This window comes from Rhamphochromis longiceps, linkage group LG23, assembly GCF_057381845.1.
Source record: "Rhamphochromis longiceps isolate RC_006_pf linkage group LG23, R_longiceps_female_GT1.1, whole genome shotgun sequence".
NCBI lineage: Eukaryota > Metazoa > Chordata > Actinopteri > Cichliformes > Cichlidae > Rhamphochromis > Rhamphochromis longiceps.
The window spans coordinates 36,172,572-36,195,891 of record NC_140578.1 but is presented as its reverse complement, the minus strand read 5'-3'; the positions used below and the strand labels follow the sequence as shown (position 1 = coordinate 36,195,891).

Below are 23,320 nucleotides of genomic sequence, written 5' to 3'. Positions count from 1 at the left end.
CAGTCCATAAAACCTTAGAAAAACCAGTCTTGAGATATTTCTTGGCCCAGTCTTGACGTTTCAGCTTGTGTGTCTTGTTCAGTGGTGGTCGTCTTTCAGCCTTTCTTACCTTGGCCATGTCTCTGAGTATTGCACACCTTGTGCTTTTGGGCACTCCAGTGATGTTGCAGCTCTGAAATATGGCCAAACTGGTGGCAAGTGGCATCTTGGCAGCTGCACGCTTGACTTTTCTCAGTTCATGGGCAGTTATTTGGCGCCTTGGTTTTTCCACACGCTTCTTGCGACCCTGTTGACTATTTTGAATGAAACGCTTGATTGTTCGATGATCACGCTTCAGAAGCTTTGCAATTTTGAGACTGCTGCATCCCTCTGCAAGATATCTCACTATTTTTGACTTTTCTGAGCCTGTCAAGTCCTTCTTTTGACCCATTTTGCCAAAGGAAAGGACGTTGCCTAATAATTATGCACACCTGATATAGGGTGTTGATGTCATTAGACCACACCCCTTCTCATTACAGAGATGCACATCACCTAATATGCTTAATTGGTAGTAGGCTTTCGAGCCTATACAGCTTGGAGTAAGACAACATGCATGAAGAGGATGATGTGGACAAAATACTCATTTGCCTAATAATTCTGCACTGCCTGCATTTTATTTATGTTAGTTCTTTTTTAACTTGTAGTTCTAAATTGTTAGATTATTGTGATTTTGAAATATAAAAATACAATTATATTCTATTATTTCTTCATCGCTCAAAATAAGCGTCACACTCGCGGAAGCCGGTGTACCCACCGAAATGCCATGCCTTTATCGAGACTTTCAACCCCAGGTAGGTCAATTATGGATCTTCGGATCCACATTATGTCAGCAGCTATTCTTCACCGTGAACTATGTTAAAACAAACACCGCTCACACCTCACAGATGACAGCTTACAGTCCTGCGTAAAGATGAAGTGACTTCGTACAGCCCCGATTTGCAGACGCTGTGCGCAGAGGTTCAGGAGCAGAAGTCCCATTGTAAACATATCACGGCAGACCCGACGATGTTTGCATGAACATGCTTTTCAGCATCTCTTTATTGTCCACTTTTCACAAACGGTTGCTGTACGCACACAGACGGCTGCAGCTTTTCAGCTCACAGCCCGAAACACAACAGCGAGAGCACAGACGTTAAGGCGGCGAGGTGTGATTGTGAGTGCCACTCAGGTGCGTCCGCCTCCCCTGCAGCGGCTGCAGACCACGCCCCGCCACACACATTAACCAGGTGAAATACATATTTAGTCAGAATTTTGTAAATATCTATTTTTCTTTTTTTTTTTTTAGCAGTATAGTGCTTTTTTTCCCAATTACTTTTTTAAAAGTCAGGTCAAGGCTCCAAAAGCCCAAAGGCGATATAAGGGTGGCGGCTCACACTGTTTGGTTGGTACATGGATCATTTTAGTTCAGCTGGGTGTCTTTCCTTTTGTTATATTTCTTTAAGAGTTCAAAATGTGTTAATTACATAAACATAATGTAGTTTTCTCTGTAGCACTTCATGGATTTCATAAGCAACACACCTTAGTTGTTCACACAAAGCATAAAGGTAAAAAACAATATATACAGTGTTATCTTCATTTTAGATGTCAAAAAGTCTTTGCGGCTCCCAGTGTTTTCTTTTGCGTGGAAACCGGGTCCAAATGGCTCTTTTGGTGTTAAAGGTCGCTGACCCCTGGTCTAGGTCTTTTGGGCATATGTGTTATTAATTTTTATGGATAATGAATTTGAGAGGTAGTGATTTTGGGATTATCCTTTATACTTGTTACCAGATTTATTTATTATTTTATCTTGGTTACTTACTTATGCTAGGTTTAAATATAGCTTTATGTAGGTCTGTATAAGTTTTCAGTAATCCATACCATGGTTATCCTAATGCTACAGTACTGTTAGGAGAAACATCAACGAGACCCAAATTATTGCAACTGTGTGCGAAGATCTTGTGATGTTATTGCCTTTGAAATGGCTGCTTCAAAGGGGCGATCGTGGCTCAAGAGTTGGCAGTTCGTCTTGTAATTGGAAGGTTGCCGGTTTGAGCCCCGGCTCCTTGGGCAAGACACTTCACCCGTTGCCTACTGGTGGTGGTCAGAGGGCCCGGTGGCGCCAGTGTCCGGCAGCCTCGCCTCTGTCTGTGCACCCCAGGGCAGCTGTGGCTACAATGTGGCTTGCCATCACCAATGTGTGAATGTGTAGATGACTGAATGTAGTGTAAAGCGCTTTGGGGTCCTTAGGGACTAAGTAAAGTGCTATACAAATACAGGTCATTTAGCAAAGATGGGGATCAGGTCTGTCTGTGACCACTCACAGTCATTTGGCATCTTCAGACTTTGGTGTATCAAAACAGTGATAAGTACAGTGGTAATGAGGGGGATTCAGTCTGCTACCAGTTTGAGTCAAGTTGGCAATTGCACGCAATCTGCTTGCGATAGATCATAGATGAAAATCACATATCTGTTGCTGACACATACACAGAAATTCACACTTAATACTTATATTCAGAGTCAGGAAGAACCTTCAGAAACTTATCAAATAATAAAAGCTGGACAGTGGTTAACCTGCATAATGACACAGGCGTTCCACAACCTTCCTTTTATATAGGAATACAACCAGTTAAGTCAAGTCCCCTACTGCAAAGAGATAGGTTTCCACCAGGTGATCTGTGCAGTTTCCTTGCAATCAAAAGTTGTCACCAAAGCTACTTCCATCAGTCTTTTACAACCAAAAAAATAATTGCAGTCTTTGAGCAAACACTGATTTTTGCTAGTCTCAAGAGAGTTGCCATCCTGTTTTCAGCATAGTGTGAAGTTGAAGTTAAACTGATTTCTTTTCGGTAGTCCAGTTGCCTCCATTTCATGTGCTTAAAACTAGCTTTATTTAGCTGCCTAATTAAAACAAAGCTCAAAGAAAAGTTCATGAGGAAAACGTGAAAAAAGTAAAATGGTAAAAGCTTTGTTGAAAACTGTTCTTTTTGCTCTACTCTGTATTTTTCAACTCCAGTGGATTTTCTAGCAAAATGTTTCATGTCCCTTTCAGCTGAACTTTGCTTTTATTGAGACACCACCTCTCCACCTCTGCCAAGCATGAAAATGTTTTGAGATATTTTCCCATCTGGTGCTACCACTCTTTTATGTTCAATGTGAAAATGCCACAGATAAACTGTTGGGTAGAAATCCACCTTCAGGCATTTGAAATGCCATCACATTTTTGTAACAAGGTGTAGAACTGTAAGTGCTTTCAAATGTGTAAATGTTAATTGCTGAAACGCAGGAACAATATTAATAGGTTGTGTTGTGTAAAAGCCAATAAACAAACGAGGAAGACGTGAGGAGAAATTGTTATACCATGTTTTTTTGCCACCATTCCTCAAAGGACTGCTGTAGCTGACAGATACTGAGTTAAAAGCTGCCTTGTGATTGAAGAATGGTGTAATATGTTGAAAATTTGTCACCAAAGTATTAGCCTCCAAACCTTTTATTTCGTACATGTCTTTGCACATATTGCACTTGTTATGAGCTACACTTCCAAAAACTTGTTAGCTCAAAAAAATTATCCCTCGAGTCTAGCACGTGATAAGACAGATATGGTTTTAAGATTTTAAGACAAAAAACAAGATAAATTTTCTTCAGCGCATTAATTTAAGTTTGATTTTGAAGTCTTTCAGCCATTAATGAACTTCCTTTAGAGTTCATCCCACATACAGCATCAAATCTTGCTTCTTTTTCCTTTAACCTGTGAGATTATTATATTATCTCATGCCACGTTAGACCCCTAATTAAAGATTGTGAAATCATTATGTCACGGCGGGTGAGGAGAGCCGTGTAGAAAAGGAAAAGGAGGATCCAAGTGCAGGCAGTCGTGAAGGTGTAAAGGTGGTTTATTGAACATGAAAGTAAATACAAACGGCAAATGGAGCTGGAACTAAACTATACTGGGATCAACTAAACTACAGAGCACAAACCTTAACGAGAACAACCAGAAGAGACTAACGGCGGACAGCAGGGAGAACACGCAGATGAGGCAGGGTGGAATACACAGACGGACCAGCAACTACAATGACGGAGGACATGACTTAAATACACACAGAGAAACACGGGAATTACACACAGGTGGTAGACACAGCTGGGAATAATCCGTAAGACGAGACAGAGGTAAAACTGAACACACTCACATAAGACGCAGACCTTCACAATAAAACATCACACGCAGGCTCGACATAGAGAGACAGACAGGAAATGACATATGAAACTAAACCCACATCACCCAGATAAACAGAAACATGGAACTCTAATAATAGACATCATAAACATTACCATAACATGACAAGAGAACAAGAACACAATCCCTGATGCAAACTTAAATCAAAACACAATAAACTCAAAATACTGGGTCCAACGGACCCAGAACCGTGACACATTATGTAGTTTTAGTTTGCATTATTCTCCTGACTTAGAAGAAGGTGATAACTATTACAGTTATTAAACTGATTTGTATTACATTAGACTGCTGATTTATTGTGACTGAATGATGTTGTTTTATGATGCATTATACTGCTGAGGTATAAGAAATACTGTTTTCAGAGAGTCAACACCTTATTTGTCTGATTAGAAAAGAACAGAACATACTGCACAGGAAGTCATAGCTTAGGCTCACTGAGAGAGAGAAAGAATGTGGATGTTTAGGTTTTATGACTAGGTGGAGGGGGAGCAGAAGCTATAAGAATGTGAGGAACGCTCAGACACTTCGAGATCAGGCGGACACCCTCCCGCGCTCATCTCCCCTCCGGATGGTTTATGCTCATAAAGTGTTGAATTGTATGAAATAAAAGATTGTTGATTGAGTATTTATACACCGAGTATTGTCCTTCCTTCAGCCCAAAGATCAAAAGAATTGGGAGGATTTAACAAACCACAGCAAGATTTGATAAAACTGTATGTTCTCTATCTGCTACGGCTGACTTTCATTTCTGAGACGTGCCCAGTACAAGTGCAGTTTTGTGCTAGTGGCCATTCACTGGCTCCACTGTGACTGTCAGTGGTTAAATGCTGTGTTAAAGGGTACGCTTTTTTTACCCCAAGTTTTTCAGCCTGAGGATTTGAAATTGCAGTTCTCCATTCACAAACCTATGTCTGTGTCCAAGCTTTTCAGCAATTCGAAACAGTCGTGCCTGAAGCTTTTTGTCCGACATTTACCGTCCGCACAACTGGACATGCCACTTTCGAGACAAATATCCTGAGAACCTATTCAATTACAAAATCACCTTGGTTTGGTTGCCAGGCAACATTAGTGCAAGAACTGCTGCATGAGTTTTCTTTCAGCCTCTCTGGTGATTTGTCTTGTGTTGTTTATGTACATTAGTTTGAAAGAAATGGGGGGCAGGAGGTGTGGTGGTAGTGGGGGGGGGGGGGGGGGGGGGGGGGGGGGGGGTTGGAATGTAACAAGCCCAGTGATACAGACACAAACGCAACTCCTCTGTACTGCATGCAACCACCCACATAACAAAACAGGCACACTCTGACTTGAAATTTCCAAATTGTGTCTGTGCTTTTTAATTGTGGTGTCCTTGGTTTCCCTGTTGAGCACTTTGTGATGTTCCTCATGAATAAATTCCACATTGTTTCTCTTGCACATGCAGACTTAGTATGTATGATGATTTGTTTTCCACGGGAGTCTGCATTATATCATTGATCTGTGGTCCAGCTCCAAGGATGTGTGTGCATGTGTGTGTTCAGAAAGGGTTTTAGTCGTGATATTTTAAATCTATGTCTCCACAGTTTTCACTCGAAAGGTAAGTCGACCACCTGCTTGTCTAAAGACCAACAATTGCTTTCTTAAAACAACTCTTTAACTCTGTAACCTAATGTTACTGTTAATATTTCTTGCAGACAAAATAAAGAAATTAAAAAACAGGCATCCAGGCAAGTGTTACGACCTAATATTGACTTAATTAACTGTTCAACTGGTATCTGTTAGCTGATTTAGCTTTTTAACCGACAGTTCCTGTAAAACACAGACACGACAGACAAAACACATAAATGTAGTTTGAAAAAAACCAAAAAAAAAAACCAGAAGTAAACACTTAAATTGGATTCAATGCTGACTGACTGGTATCCATTAGATTATGTTTTTGGTAAACCTACTTTTCACTTTAACTGTTTAAAATTGTATTATAAAAAGTCCAGTTGAAAAAGAAAGTCAGGCAAATGTTATAACTTGATCCCAATTTAAAACTGATTTTATAATCTGTTTGCTTACGTATCTTATGTGCCTGCTCATCTTGTGCATATTAAAAAGTTATATGAAACAGCTTTTAAAAAAACTATTGGGAAGAAAAAGAAGAATAAAGAACATGGCAAATGTTTAGACCTAATATCAACTTAAAGACACATTTAACAGATATCTTTGTGTTCACCTTTGTGGCGTTTAAAAACCCCACAGGAAATCTTGACGGAATAAATGGTAAATTGTATGACTTTATACTAACTTAATAACCTGTTCCTCTGGAATCCCTTAACTAATGTATCACTGATCTGTGGTCCAAAACAATGAATAAATGAAACAAATAAGGAACTTGGCAAAGGTTGCAACTTAATAGCAACTTTGTAACCATTTTAGCTGCTATCTGTTAGCTGACGTATCATTTTAGCCTACTTGTCTTTCTGTTTTCACTTATATTAAAGCAGCTTGAAAATTTTAAAGCCTTCTGTCCTCAAATTTTATTTTTTACACATATAAAAAGCAAATACAAATAGTTATTTAATTATGACTTCATAAGGACCGTGTTCCAGACTCTATCATGGGGGGGTTTTTGTACTTGAAGTGTTAAACGAGTGAATTGTTGTTATTCGAGACACACGGGAATTTGTCATCCTTTGTGCAGACTCGAATAACTTTATTTGCCCAGAAGAAATAAATGGGCCCGGGTTTGTCTCGAGGACACTGATGCAGCAACATTTTGATAAATAAGATTACAGTGACAGTTTGGGCCGTTACACATGGCAGCAAGCTGCATATGGTCCTGAGCACACTGTTTTGTGACAGCACGGATGTATTTCATTGGTCTCTAGCCCTTTTGGAACTTTTCCTTCCTCTCTAGCTCTTGTAAGATTTGTTTGTATTCGAGTGATTTGTATTTGTTTGTGTCTTTAACGACACTACTTTTTTAAAATTATTATATAACAGTTAAATCTGGGCATGGATTTGTTAAAATCTGAAGTTGAAAGTTAAGACACCTACCTTGGTATGTCTCTAAAGGCATTAAAAGATCTACTAAATCATTGTTTGTCCCTATTGGAAAGGCTAGCTGTTCCCTCCACTTAGTCTTTGTTATGGATTATTTTGCTGTATAACCAAAAGAATGGCAAATGGGAGTAATAATGGGCCTTATCAGGTCTGTGTCATAACCGTTACAAGAACCTTCCGGGTCAGAGAAATCTTGTTTTGAAGGGGAGAAAAAAGAAACTCTTTATGCCAAAAGGCATGATAGCATTTATGAACTTGTCTGTAGAAACTGTGGCCCATAAGGTCACTGACAGATGAGCATACAGTTCAATTAGAGAAAGGTTATAGCCAAGCCAAACATTCCCTAACATTATAATTATTAGAAAAGAGGACAAATGTCAAAGACCTCATTAAGCCCCTTTGGTGCCAGTGTGTCCAGTGTATAAATCCAAATAGCCTCCGCTCTGTGCAAAAAGGCAGTGATGTCACCCCCTCTGTTGAAGAACTTAACCTTTTCATTGCCATATAGTCTGACTGAGGTCAACAAGTGTGAAGTACTTTTCCACAGACTCAGCGAAAGGAGACTGGGCATTACATAGAGTGCAAGAAAGCTGCAGCTGTACAGCTGTTGTCATTGAAGTGAGCTCAGCAGTTTGCTTCCAAACCTTTGATCTTCAGCCCCAACATCAGTCACAGTTCTGCTACGGGAGCTAAATCTGCCCAAGTCTTCTTTTACCCAAAATACTTTGAGGACCCGGTCATCCAAACCACAGACAGAAGCAATCAGCGACTGATTTTTTTCAACCTTCAACTCAGACCCTAGCAAGAAACAGTGAAATCCTAACCCTAACACCTTCCACTCTCACAATTTTGTCATTTATGTTTGCAGGTAGAAAGAACAGGTAGAGACCAGATAAAAACACTAACTAATTTTTGGTGACATCACTAGGTGAGAAATTCATAGAATTGCGTTATTATTATCTACTATGGCTCCGTGTGGAGTGATTAACACTAGTCTTACAGGTAAATAGTCCTTGTTTGAAACCAGGAGGAGACATAAACCTAGCCTTGGGGGGTCATAAGATACTGTACTTCTAGTGCCTGTCCCAGTCCTGGATAAATTGACAGTTGCGTCAATTTATGGGCCTCTTGTGTAAAATCTGTGCCAAATCAAACATGTAAATGCATCTTCTTTGGAGAGTATCTGTGCTAAAATTCTGTTTTATTTATATACCACCAAATTACAGCAACAGTCGCCTCAAGGCACTTTATATTTTAAGGAAATTATATATTTTAAAGACCTTATAATAATATTTAAAAAATCTCAACAACCAAATGATTTCCTATAAGGAAAACCTTGGCAACAGTGGGAAAGAAGAACTCACTTTTAACAGGAAGAAACCTCCACCATTTGGGTGTAAGCCTAATAGTAACTAATGGTTAAATGCAGAGTCGTGTATAAATACATTGGAGGTCAGTAAAGAACAAACACTCATCATGGTAAGAGGGCGAGCAGCCTAGGCCTATTTAACTGATTTGGGGTGACCCGATGCAGCCCTAACTGAGCTTAAAAAGTTTTAAGTGTAATCCTAATAGTCAAGAGAGTGTTTGTCTCAAACTGGGAGCTGGCTCCACAGAAGAGGGGCCTGAAAGCTGAAGACTCTGCCTCCCACTTTTACATATCCTAGGAACCACAAGAAAACCAGCAGTCTAAGAGTGAAGTGCTTTATTGGGTGGATGTGAGGAAAAAGTTCCAGATTACCACAGATGATGTTCTCTGAAAAGACAACTACAAATTTTGCGTAAAATTTTTTTTGCTGCTTCCCCTTAATTAGCCAGTCGACTGGTGTTATGTCTAATTAAAGTATTCTTTCTTTTTCATGGAATTTCCACCTACTAGTGATGTGCGATACCACTGATTTCCTTTCCAATCCGATACCAAGTAAAATTCAGGGTGGTATCGATGATACTGATCCGATACCGAGACTTTGTACAAAAACATTTTATTTATTGTATGTTTTATTGTATCTCAAATTATAGCGTCAGAATGATTACTGGACATCAGATTACTTGTTCTTATCGCTTAATAATGCAGAATTCATCATATAGAAATTAAAAACCTGAAGTTGTGCACTATTTGTACAAGTTGCCTGCCTGCAGCACTAAAGGACTGTCTGTCTCACCCCAGCAGCACCTGTCCCTGTCCCTCTCCTCCTCTTCAGTTTACCTCAACATACGCTCGTCATATTCTGTGATATGATTTACTCTGAGGTGTTTGACAAGGTTAGTGGTGTTGCCACAACACCTCACTGACTTTCCACATGTATCGCAAACCACGTCCCGGCTCTTTGTGGAGGTAAATACGTCCACACATGACTCCATTTACGCTCATCCATTGTTGTGAGTGCGCACGTCAGGGGCTGCAACACATTTATACAGCCGTATTTTGCACATGACTATGAAAGAGGAAGTAGTTCCTTCCAATGTAAACAATCTGAATGATATAGTTTCTTTCCACTGTGTTCCTGTTAAGGATAAACTACAAATTTACCCTAAATCACTAAAATATCAATATTTTAATATGAGAATCGATTCTAGAACATAAATGACCGGTATCGGAGGAATCAATATTTCAGTATCGATCCGCACATTACTACCACCTACTTGGCACACCCAAATAGAAGTCTGAAGCCAAATCATCCGCATATCAGATAAAGGTTGTATCTTGTTGTTTCTGGAAATAGTCTTGCTTCTAAAACACAACCTAATCATTAGTGGGTTGCAAATTGTTTGTTAGCTCCTAACATTTACCGGATACTTTTTTAGTCCTTTTTCTGTTACTTACCTGTATTTGAAGTCGAGTGAAAAACTATAAATGCTCCTCCATACTGGGTAGTGTGCACTCTCTTTCAGACCCACCTTTGCTGCTGGTTCCATGCTTACACCTCTTCTGTTTTCATTACTGACCTTGCAGTATTCCTCCAGAGTAGCCTCATCTTCAATAATCACCTTCAGTTCATCGCCCAGGGAGGTTCTGTCATGCTGGGTTTTCTTACCTTTCATGGAGGTTGCTCCTTCTCTCCCAGCCTCCTCGTCACCCTATAAAGTCCTACCTCTGTTACGAAACAACCTCCAAAGGAGTTCAGCTGTAGCTGCTTCCTGCCTCCTGTTTATAATCTGGAGTGGTCCTCCATTACTGTCACCCCCGTGCACAGTGGCTGTTCCTCATCTTGCCATTGTTAAATCTGACATGGTCCACTTCAGGGACCTCTTTGCCCTCTGTGTTCCTGTGCAGCTGGAACAGCTGCCCTATCAGGCAGATGTGACTTAATGCCAACTATTTCCCAGCAGCATCTTGTGACATCCAGTGGTAGGTTTCTTGCTTCCCCAACAACATATCCTGCTGAGCAGGAATTCAGCAACTGCAAAAAGACTTGGATTTGATGGTGTACGGCAAAAAGTAGCTTTCTGTGAAACCTGCAGTGATGAAAGACATTTAGCTTTTTCCCTTTGAATTTAAAATTAATACTACCCTTTTCCAAGTATCCTCAGATTTTTTCTTTGGTTGGCTTCTCTGATTAAAAAAACAAAACAAAAAAAACAATTTAACTGCCTCCTATTGCAGTTTCATAAGCCACTGAACTGTGCCTCCCCGTCTCACTGTGTCTGTACTTGGATCCTTCTTCTAGCTCTTATCATGCAAACACTGATTATAAATACAAAGATAGAACACCTACCATTAGCTTTACACTCCACTACCACCATAGCAGGGCATTAAAAACCACATGTTCACAATGAGAAAACCAGCTTTTCTGTTTCTTGTCCATTACATTACTTTTGTTGTGACAATCCCTCCTTTGACCCTTAATTGCAGTGTTCTTTTGTAAGTGCAGCAGCTCTGTGGGTTACTGCTTCTATGTGAATCACTGTTGGATTCTCTATATAGGATTTTCAGTAGGTTAGAAAACTTGCAAATGATTAAGTAATGGTTGCAAATTGCCATTTGTCAAGTTAACTGCCTGTGCCATAGTTCAAAGAGAATCTGTTCTCTGTTAGAGTTGTGCCAAGTTAAGCAGTATGTGCTAAAAGTAAGTTGCGAGCAGTAAGTGCTGATCAGGACTTCACCGAGGTGAAGAAACTGCATGCTCAGTGGACAAGTGGACAATCATCTCTGGGTGAGCTCTTGAATGATACCCATTTGTCAACCAGCTTGCTGAAGAATTGCAATTTAACTGGTTTTATAAGCTGTGGCACATGTTCATCGATGAATTATAGTGTTGCTCTTTGGTTCCTGACACTGAATTACACAATCTCCAGTACAACATACTTTGCTGCTCAGTATTATCGTTGGCTGTGCTACGTTGTAGAAAAAACCTGAATTTTCTTGCTGCTGATATAATATTTGTCTGTCCTCTACTTCTGTGGATGTGTCCTTAAACATTTCGGTGAATAAAAGGAGCCTTTCTTAGCTCGCTTGCGAAAATATAAGCTAAAAATATACTGCTATGTTTGTCTTTTCTGCATTTCACCAGCAAAGATGACTGGAAGCTGAACTCTGCTCAATGCTGCTTTCCGACATGAATTTTCACTGAGCCCTTTGAGTTGTCACAACTAAGCCCCTCTCCACCAACACTTGGAAGACTTTGGATTGTTTTTGTGTGTGTGTGTGTGTGTGTGTGTGTGTGTGTGTGTGTGTGTGTGTGTGTGTGTGTGTGTGTGTGTGTGTGTGTGTGTGTGTGTGTGTGTGTGTGTGTGTGTTGTTTCAGGTCGATGAGTTATGAATGAGGCATGTGGATAGAGATTTAAAATTCATGACTTTTTTATCTGTCCCAGCGAACATCATTGGGAAAGTGACGCTGTGTCCCTGGCGAAGAAAAAAGGTCATGGTCAGATGGAGCAATTGTTATGAGGTGGGCAGCTCGAGGGGAAGTTGCTTCTGTCAATCTAAAGGTAAATTAGAGACCATCTATTGAAGAACTAATATTAACTATTTTTTTAAAAATATGCAATCGATTTTAGTGCCATTTATCTTTATTTAAATGCAAACTGTATTGCTATCTTGACTGAGTATTAAGTGTTGTCCAGGACGTTGGCACAACCATTGGAAACTTTGAACCTTATTCAAACTGTTGTTCAACATACAAATGATTGCTGAGGTTTCTATTACATGGATTGGCATTGAATTAAGTACATACATTTAAGGTTCCCATTGAAACCCAGAACGTGGATCCAAAACAGAATTGTGAAATTTTCTGCTGACTTTTCCTTTCGTGTTTCCGCTGAACTTTTTTGTTCTGCTGAAATTGGTGATTTGCCCACTTGGTTGTTTACTAAAAAAGAGATAGTACTGACCTTAATTAGCACTTCCATAAGGTCATAATGATTATCTTCCAAATCCATCCATCTACCCATTCTTTTTCTGCCACTTAAACAAGTCCAGGTTACAAGGGCAGCCAAGAGACATAATCTCTCCAGCACATCATGGGTGTGCTGAGGGACCTCCTCCATTTGGGGCAACAACTCATCCCTGACCTAGAGTGGGCACTCCACAGTTTTCCAGCTGACAACCTTGGAGCTTTAGAGGTGCTAATTCTAATTCCTACCCCTTCACATTTGACTGTGACTCACCTGAGTGCAAACTTAAAGCCACCACTTGTTAACGTCAAGAGAAGTATGTCAGAGAATAGAGTGACTGTGATTCATGTGATTGCAGAGCAAAACGAAAAATGAAGCCAACGTAGGTTGCCCAAACCTGCAGTTCCTCTAGTGGGCACCTGGGGCCAGCTCTAAAAGTGAGTCAATCACCAGAGACTCCCATGTTAAAATGTCAATAATAAACAATGAAATTTACAAGTTTACAGCCAGCTATATAAAATGTTACATTTGATATTTGAGTAGTGGTAAGGCATAAAGCTAGAGGTCAGTCAGGCGTAGCTGGCAGCTGTTGTCACCAGTGCTTATTCAGTTCATGGTGGTATTCATGATTTAAATGCAATTATCTGACTAAAGCACTTGCTATCCGGTCTTTAAATGATGATGTATGAACCCTGCTTCCTGGTCTAAACTACTCTTTATTTACTAAGGCTGTTGTGTTTTTAACATATTTTAATGCTTTGTATTGTTTTTCTACTTAATCTGAACAAGCCCCTAAAAAATTAAATCAGTGATCACCGTTGGCCTCTCTCGGTTTTCATTACCACTGTTCATTTTAAAGCTCAGTTTTTAAAACTTTACAATGTAACTACAGCCCAGCCCATGCAGCAGTAAATTAATGACTAACCTCGTGTTGTGGATGGATTATCTCAGTTGTTCTCCTGACTGAAGTTTGGTCCCTTTACAGCATCTTGCCATGAGATTGTATTTGTCCCTATACCAGCTAGCCCAACTTCAGTAACCCTACAAACATCACTCCTGTTTAGTTTTCTGTCTTCATTTATGGCAGAAGCTGTATATTTTAATTTTTAAGAAATCCCTCAGTCAGAATATGGTATATCATGTTTGGGTGGAAACTAGCGGGCTAACTCCCTGCTAACTTCTAACTTCTTTAAATTTCATAAATGCTGCTTTCATGGATGCCTGGATGTTAAACTTAATTGTTACACCTGGTATAGCAGCAACACTGAACATTTTATTAAAGATGAAAGAATTAAGACAGTTTATAACTCTCATAACTCTGCTGCAGTCTTCGTTTGACTTTGGGACCTGAAGCAGAGTTTGGACCCGGAAACGGCTAATGACGTCAGACATAAAGACCAAATACAAATACACACACACCAAATACAGAGAAGTTTACTTCAGTTGTGGTGAGAGAAAATGTAGAATTTTATTTCTGTTTAGCAGGTATGCTTGTTTTCCAGTGTACTTGTAAGTTTATCTCTAGAACTACCAAGAGGCTGAACGTGTGGCAGATAGGATGTTGAGTTGGGGCAGAGCGGGGCAGAGCGGAGAACTGTGTGATGATCTGAGCAAATAAAGAGCAGAGCAGCTGAATCTGACAGGTTTCAGGCCTGAAGAGCATAGCTGAGGAGGTGAAGGGCTAGAGATTGAGGCAGAGCAGTGTGAAAAGTTGACGAGACGCTGCAGGTCCAGTGAGGAGAGGCAGATGTGGTTCAACTTTCACTGTTGTACTCTTACAGTAATTACTTTACTAAAGTCGGTCACCTAATTTGTTGTAGTCAACTGTGAGGTCTGTTTTTAAATGCATGCAATGCAATGACCTGTTTCACAGTGAGTTCTCTGCCTTTTTTTTTAACACCATTCTTCATCCAAAATTACATTTTTACACATTTTTACATTTTCCATTAAGTTTTTCTTCTACAATAATTAAATTATTAAAACGTTTTAGCTGCTGTGTTGTTCGTTTTACGCCTTGTTTATAATTAAATTCTTATATTTAAACTGTACAATTATAATAAAATAATAATCTTTTTTAAACCAATAAAAAACACATAAAACTTCATTTTAAATTCTTATTTTGTTAAATTTTACTTTAAAATTAGACAAAAATTAACAAGTTAACTTCTTCAAGAAATCACTTCTTTACCATTGCTGCTGTTATTGTGGGACTAGCAGTTCTAAGAGGTTTAGAATACCATTCAGTTCAATTCAATTTTATTCATACAGCGCCAAATCACAACAACAGTCACCTCAGGGCAATTTATATTGTAAGGTAGACCCTACAATAATAGAAATAATAGAAAAAACATCTGCCGTGACTGGTTGGGGTGAGGGGAGGAAGACAGGACAAAAGACATGGTGTGTAAGAGAGCCAGAGATTAATAATAAGTAATGATTCAATGCAGAGAGGTGTATAAATACATAGTGAGTGAGCAAGGTGACTGAAGAAAAAGCACTTAATGCATCATGGGAATCCCCCAGCAGCCTACACCTATTGCTGCATTACTAAAGGAGGATTCAGGGTCATCTGATCCAGCCCTAACTATATGGTTTAGCAAAAAGGAAAGTTTGAAGCCTAATCTTAAAAGTGGAGATGGTGTCTGTTTTCTGAATCCAAACTGGAAGCTGGTTCCATATAAGAAGGGCCTGAAAACTGAAGGCTCTGCCTCCCATTCTACTTTTAAATCCTCTACACAGCAAATCCAGCATGTCCAAATTAACACTGTCAGATTTGATTTCAACACTATTAAAGTGTGTATATGGGTCCACACCAGAGAGTGTTAATTTACCTCTTTTTGGAGAGTTGGTACGTTAACTCTGATTTAGTGTTAAACACCAAATCTGTCTGGAGTTGATAATTTAACACTTGGTGTTAAGAGTTTATATATTAACTCTCAAAGAGTATTTTAGTTTAACTACGTAAGAGTTATCTTCTAATTCATTCTAAAAAGCGGGAATTTTACTGTTCTGAACTTCTAGAAATTTCTTTTGGAAATAAACATTTACTAAAAAGATGCAATGGTTTTTGAAAAACATCTATTCTGAACTGTGCACCACAATTTCAAAACATTTTCTGAAAGATGTAACAGTGTACATGTTCTCACTTTCATTAGAATTTTGTTTATCAAAAGGTCTGACATAGTAAATGCAAATAACAGCATTCTCATCACTTATTTCTTCAATACAATATGCATGTCCTTCATTCATCCCTTTGTGGAACTTCAACGCACTTCTGCTCTCCCCCATATTCCATCTTCACAAGCATATCCTGTGCGGAGATTGAATAAAAATTAGTTGACACTAATTAATGGCACAAATAACCCAGTAAACAATTGCAGCACAGTAAAAAAAAAAAAAGGAATCCTCTTTGAGCCATTACTTGTGTAAAGTATTTTCCCAAAAGACAAAGACACAGGCAACAGGTAATACTGAACTAAATGTAAAACCTCAACCTTTTTCATTTTTACCTAAACCGTGTGCACAAAACTCTGGATGGATCTATGCTAACGTAGAACCCAGTCAGGACGTCTGCTACTGCTGTTTGCTTGGTTTTTTTTTTTTTATGGGCGATCGTTTTCATGCTTCAAGTAGCACCATTATACCAACATTTCACATTCTAGACATTGTTTTAGGTGTATTTGACCAAAAGTTTGACTGAAAATTCACATGCAAGCTTTTTTCAAGGCTGTGGTATTTGCCCGCAAACAATACCTTTCAGCTAGCTAAAACAGAATACAGAGGTGGGACCAAGTCATTGTTTTGCAAGTCTCAAGTAAGTCTCAAGTCTTTATCCTCAAGTCTCAAGTCAAGTCTCAAGTAATGTCAGGCAAGTCAGAGTCGAGTCTCAAGTCACTGGTGTAAAAGTCCGAGTCAAGTCACAAGTCTGAAACTTTGAATTTCAAGTCCTTTCGAGTCTTTAAAAAAAAAAAAAACGAAAAAATAATGTTGCAGTTATGCTAAATGTAAATATTAGACCATGTAATTTTAAAATCTGTGTTTTTCTCAACACATGACAAAATAGTGAACTTAGAAAATATACACAAATTGTGAAATTGCACCTCTTTAAAATGCAGCTCAATTAAACCTAGCTCCAAGAATAATTTTCACCGACAGTTCTGAGATAAGCTGCATGTTATTCTTGGATGCGGTTGTAGGACCAGCTTTAAAATCGCATGACAAAAATATCATACACATTAAAAAAAACTGTATCACCAACGTAGCCTGGACAACATTTGCTAGTTAGATGAAGTCAGCTATCTCATCTTAGCATATTTATATGCATATTTATAATTATACGGTTCTTGGAGTGAGTGCATACACTCATGAAGTTTAGTAACTTCAGGTCACTGCAACAAGCCCAGGTACAGTTTACCGACGGATGGGTGCAGGACCTTGAAATGCACCGTGTAGAACGAAAGACCATCGTACGTATCATAAGTTTACCAGTCTCACAAATTGTCGTCATAAATACACATTCCTTAACCGTTTATTAATAGGACCTTTGAGCTCAACGGTAATTAATTAGTAGTGGAAATAATTTCTGGTAGCGTTACAGAAATGTAGCAGTGACAACAATATTGTATGCTGTAATCACCGCGCGGATAGGAGGCGGCTGGCTTGACCGCGGCTCACAAATGACGGCTCACTTTACCGCAGTCTGTAATCGCACTGGGCAATTAGTGATACAAAAAACCTGTTTTATCCTGTGAATAAAAGTATATGTTTTTGTCAATGTACCACAATAACAGAAGCGAAACGCAATATTGTGTCAGGACAATTCACTATTTATGCACAATAAATAAAGGAGCATAGCGCGACAATTTCTGTTCAGCGCCAGACTTGCTTGTAACCTATATCACTAATTATTAGGGATGGGTATCGAAAACCGGTTCTTGTTGAGAACCGGTTCCCACTGTTTCAATTCCTTGGAATCGTTTGCCACTTTTAAAAACGATTCCCTTATCGATTCCAGTCGCCCCGAATGACGTCATCACGTTGAGTAGCGTCTTTTACCCAGTAGGAAACACGGCGCCTGAGCGGCACAAACGCTCAAAAGTTTGGTTACACTTTATGATAAAGGATGACAACAGGGCAACGTGCAATACTTGCAAAGTAGAGATTTCATCAGAGGGAGGAAACACTACGAACATGCAAAAGCATTTGCTCAAAAAACACGCGATTGCTTTCAACGAATGTCGTGTTTTTGATCCGCTCCGGACTAGCGACGCTCAACCCAGCAGCAGCGGTAGCGTTTCCACGTCCTCTCCCGTTAATACTGCAGGTAACTAATCAATTAGCATTGCATATTATGTTAGCGCGATTTACCTTATTACAAAACCTGCTATTACTGTGCGTTGCATTTAGTGACCATGATGAGACAGACAGAGTCTGGCTGGCTCAGATGCTGGCAGTTCTCGCTGCAGTCTACCGTTAGCGTCTCCTTTCAGGCCAGGATAGACGAATGTCACCGAGCAGTGACTAAGTTTGTGGTCAAAGGTTTGCACCCATTTGCCACAGCAGATGCCCCCGATTTCACTTTGGTAAGTGAATGTGTTTAATTGTAGGCAGGACATTACTGGATATTCTTGTGTAATTGCTACAGAATAATTTATGTTAAACTTTGTTATTGCTACAGAAGAATATTTATTTTATTATTTTACATATACATTTTTTTTCCTGGGGACCCTGTGACACCCCATTGAAGAGCCGTAGGCTGGATCTCTTAAGATCTCACTGTTGGGTTTGTAAGGCCATGTTACTCCTAAATTTCTATCTTGTTCAAAGAGAAGATATAAAACACAGTTCTAAGCTAATCGACTTTAGTGTTCTCCTTTTTTAAAAAAAAAGAATCGATAAGAGAATCGATAAGAGAATCGATAAGGAATCGAATCGTTAAACAGAATCGAAAATGGAATCGGAATCGTTAAAATCTTATCAATACCCATCCCTACTAATTATGTTATGAAAATGACGTATTAACTACTAAAAAACACTGACCTTCGTGTAAATGCTTGGAGCAGACTAACCTGTGAGCTGGAGTGTTCTGGGACGTTATATTTGGTCTTTGAATGGCTGCAATCCAGGCCATCCGTCGCGTCTTTGTTACTTCGGAAACATGGCTTGAACAATTTCTCTTCAACGACGTAATCCGATAACAACCGATCTCTTTACCCGTCGGCTTCCCGTGGCTGTCATGCGACCGGCTATTGCAGTTAATAATACAACGGCTTCTTGACATTTTTGTGTTTCTTTTTATCGCTGTTTAACTGATTTTAATTGAAAGCCTGCGTGCGCTAGTACCGTGTGATCAGGAGATATTTTATTTTGTATTCTCATAATCAGTTATCATTGATTAATCATTTACCATTGTGGAATCTGTTGACAGAATAATCTTTTAATTACATCTGTGTTACTCTGAGCAAATATTAATGCACACTGACTGTTTATTGAGGTGCTGTATCATTCTTGTTATCTGCTTAAGTTGTTGCACTTTGTTGTCAATGAGTGTGGAAGGAGATGAAATGACCTTCCTTGTGGACACTGGGGCTACCTATTCAACACTGAAACAAAAACCAAACAGTGCCACACTTTCCAACCATGTGGTCAGTGTTGTGGGGTTCTCTGGGGTACCAATGACGCTGCCGACAACCAATCCAGCCCTGACGGTGCTGGGAAAACAGACATTGAAGCACAGCTATGTGGTGTCTCCCCATGTGCCTGTGAACTTGATGGGCAGGGATCTGCTCATTAAACTGGGGGCCACCATCATGTGTTCAGCTGATGGACTAACAGTTACACTTCCAGGAGGAAAAGAGTTTCCGTGCCTGGGGACATTTTCAAAGAACCAGTACTTGCTGAAAGACTGTGAACAAACGACCGCTGACATCTATTGGGGTCGTATGGTGGAAGAAGGCATACTAAGACAATATCAGTTGTGGAAACCTTGGATTATGGCCTTGGCAGTCTTCTCTCTCCCCAGGGATCCGTTCCATGTCACCCTCTATTATGATAGAAATGATGATGAAATTTACAGGGACCTGTTCCAGTCTGACCTTGAAGGCCAGACTTGGAATGTGTGTTCTCAAAACATCTATGTCGGTCCGGAGGGCGTCGCGGCAGCGGTAAAATTAACCGACGAACAACGGCCTTGGTTCAAAATGGGACCTGATTCAGTGCCCCATATAACATTGGCGGTCCATGAGAGTCATCAGGCGAAGGAGCTGGGGACGATGGTCAAGAGAGCCCTCGAGGAACCTGGCTGGCAAGCTACTCAGATTCCAGACGTTTGGTACTCGCCAAAATGCAAAATTTATCGTATCACTTGTCAATCAGAGGACACAGTGATGTTGGAGCATGAACAAATCTCAAGAATCCATGGGAGAGAAAGAACAGACCATGCGGATGCAGTTGCCGCACTTGCGACTCTTCCTGACACCTTGTGGTCAGCAGGGCCTACGGATGTGGGCCAGGCAACGTGTTCGCCCGTTTTATTCCAGCTGAAGTCTGAAACGCCAATTTGGAAACCACAGTATAGGCAAAAGAGAGAAGCTGAGGAGGGAATTGCAGAAACCATTGAGGGGCTATTGAAAGTAGGGGTGCTTGAGTCCTCTCAATCCTACTGGAATACTCCTATTTTGCCAGTAGAGAAGCATGGGACAGGAAAGTACAGAATGGCACATGATTTAAGAGCCATCAATGCCATTTTACGTACTGACACGGTGCCAGTCCCAAATCCATACACAGCATTGACGGCATTAACACCAGACCAGAAGTGGTTTACATGTATTGATCTAGCGAATGCATTTTTCTGTCTCCCATTGCATGAGTCTCTGAGGGACATTTTTTCATTCACATATGGGGGACAACAGTACAGATACACAAGGTTGCCACAAGGGTTTGCACTTTCCCCTGGCATTTTCAACCAAGTGTTGAAAGAAGCTTTATCGCCATGCCATCTCCCAGAGGGGTGTTCACTAGTGCAATATGTTGATGATTTGCTCATTGCAGCTCCGTCTGCTTCGGCATGCACGGCAGCTTCACTTACCATACTGAAGAGACTCGCTGAGTGCGGTTTCAAGGTCAGTAAAGAAAAGTTGCAGTTGGTCCGACCAGAAGTAACATTTCTGGGCCGTGTCATTGCTCACAAATCAGTGGGTCTGCTAAACACTCATCGTGATCAGATTTTGACACATCCAAGACCGCGTACGGTTAAGGAGTTGCTCTCATTCTTGGGGTTAACAGGATACAGCCGGCACTTCATTCCAAATTATGCAGGCAAAACAGCCCTGTTGAGGGATTTGGTAAAAACGGCAGGTGTCAGAAATCTTAAGGCTGAACTGCCATGGACATCGGCCACTGAGTCGGCGTTTATTGCATTAAAACAGGACTTATCCAGATCGGCTGATCTTGCTATCCCTAATTATGAACAACCCTACTATCTTGATGTTTCTGAAACACACGGGATAGCTAATGGGGTGTTGTTTCAGAAAAAAGGGGGAGGAAGAGATGTACTTATGTACGTCAGCATCAGGCTGAATCCATTAGAGACAAGGCACCCGAGATGCACTCAGCATGCCATTGGGGTGTCAAAAATTATACAAAAGACAGCACATATAGTGAGGGACCATCCGTTGAAGGTGCTGACCACCCACAGTGTGGTGGCATATGTTAACTCACAAGCCTTCACCATGACACCTCTTACACAACAGAGAGTGTGTAAAGTTTTAGACGCTCCTAACTTGACCTTCACACATGAAGGAATTAACATGGCAGATTTAATGGAGTCAGGAGGAGAACCTCATGACTGCGCAAAGAGAGCTGAAGTGGACGAGAAGATAAGAGAAGACTTGAAAGCAGAACCTTTGACAGGAGCTGAAGATTGGTTAACGGATGGATGCTGCTACAGGGATGATGAAGGATTAAAAGCAGGCTACGCGGTAGTTTGCAGAAAAGGGGCTGCATTTGAAGTGAAGGAGGCTGGAAGACTTGAAGGGCAGCAGTCAGCCCAAAGAGCAGAAGTAATTGCTCTAAGTCGAGCTTTGAGACTTGCAAAAGGAAAAAGAGTCAACATTTACACGGACTCAGCTTATGCCTTTGGAGCGGCTCATGTGGAGCTGGCCCAATGGAGAAGAGCAGGATTCAGGACAGCAGATAACGCACCAATCTGCCACAAAAAGGAAATGGAGGAACTTGAGCAGGCCTTGGGAGATCCAGAGGAGGTGAGCATCATAAAATGCAAAGGCCACTCCTCAGGGACCGGCCTGATGGCCAGAGGAAATCAGGAAGCCGATCGAGCTGCAAAAGAGGCAGCGGGTTATAAAGCATCACGACAGATGGTACAAATAACAGTGGAAGAAGAATTAGGAGTTAACATGCTAGAGGAAGCCAGGAAGGCCCAAAGGGGAGGCCGCCCCAGAAGAGAAGGGGATCTGGAAGAGTCGAGGAGCCTGGGAAGAAGGAGGTCTCTGGCGAGGACCTGACGGTCGACCAGTGTTGACAGCCAACTTGGCAAAACAGAAGATTGCCAAAGCGCACGGCCTTGGACATGTAGGTGTCGCCCAGATGGGGAGACATCTGTGCCATTGGTGGCATCCCTTTTTGAAGGATATGATCAAGGAGAAGGCTAGGACGTGTCTGATCTGTGGGAGGCACAATCCGAAGCCAGTGATTAAACCAGAGGCAGGTAAGTTCCCCATTCCAGAAAGACCAGGTGAAGAGATTGTCATTGACTTCACTGACATGATTGATCCAGGCCCAGGAGGAGTTCGATATCTACTGGTAAGTGTAGATGGTTTGACGGGCTGGCCTGAGGCATGGCCTACCAAGAGGGAGGATGCAAAAAGTGTGATTAAGTGTTTAATCAATCATTACATCCCCCGGCATGGTTTTCCTAAGCGGATTAGGTCCGACAATGGGACTCATTTCAAAAACAAAGATTTGGCAGAGGTAGAACAGAAGCTGGGGTTGCAACATAGATTTGGCACGGTATATCACCCCCAGTCGCAGGGAAAGGTAGAAAGAATGAATCTAAACCTGAAGAATAAAATTGCTAAGATTTCTGCTCACACGGGGCTAAATTGGGTAGCGGCCCTGCCAATTGCATTGATGATAATAAGTGGTTTACATGTATTGATCTAGCGAATGCATTTTTCTGTCTCCCATTGCATGAGTCTCTGAGGGACATTTTTTCATTCACATATGGGGGATAATAATCAATCCACAGGTTTCACACCATATGAGCTGTTGACAGGACGACAGTTTCCAGGTCCTTGGACAACAGTTCCGGCGGAAGAAAGTGTAAAAAGTAACAGAAAACATATTGAATGTTGGAAAGAATTAAAAGCTCTTGTGTCTAGTTTCACACAACAGGTTGGAGAAGGGGTGAAAGCGGAGGACAGGTCCATCCCCGATGCCAAGGCGGTGTGGCTGAAGGTCATTAAGCGAAAGTGGAGAGACCCGAGGTGGACCGGACCCTTCGAAGTAACTGCCCGAACCACCAGTGCTGTCCGTCTGAAGGGGAAAGGGGAGACCTGGTTCCATTGGTCTCAGTGTGCAGTCGCGGACGAGAGCTTGCTGGAGCTAGCCTCCACCCCATCGACGCAGGGGGGAACATAGAGGCAGAATAATCCTCTCTCCCCCTGTGCCACGGTCCTCCTCAGTAGTCTAACCTGA

The 23,320-nt window shown here is 40.9% G+C and overlaps 1 protein-coding gene across 1 annotated transcript; it reads left to right on the top strand.

Annotated features, from left to right (window-relative positions):
• Positions 1-19,149: 19,149 nt before the first annotated feature.
• Positions 19,150-20,714, top strand: LOC146642500 (uncharacterized). Its single transcript, XM_085398024.1, has 2 exons — positions 19,150-19,937; positions 20,657-20,714. Exons 1-2 carry the CDS (start codon positions 19,150-19,152, stop codon positions 20,712-20,714), a joined length of 846 nt encoding a protein of 281 aa, XP_085254150.1.
• Positions 20,715-23,320: the final 2,606 nt, after the last annotated feature.

What these genes read in the sequence shown, in the direction of transcription:
- LOC146642500 (XM_085398024.1), top strand. Translation starts at nt 19,150, where the DNA reads ATGAGTGTGGAAGGAGATGAAATGACCTTCCTTGTGGACACTGGGGCT. An exon ending in ACTCAGATTCCAGACGTTTG is followed by an intron (nt 19,938 to 20,656) that starts GTACTCGCCAAA and finishes TGCTCATTGCAG; the next exon opens with CTCCGTCTGCTTCGGCATGC.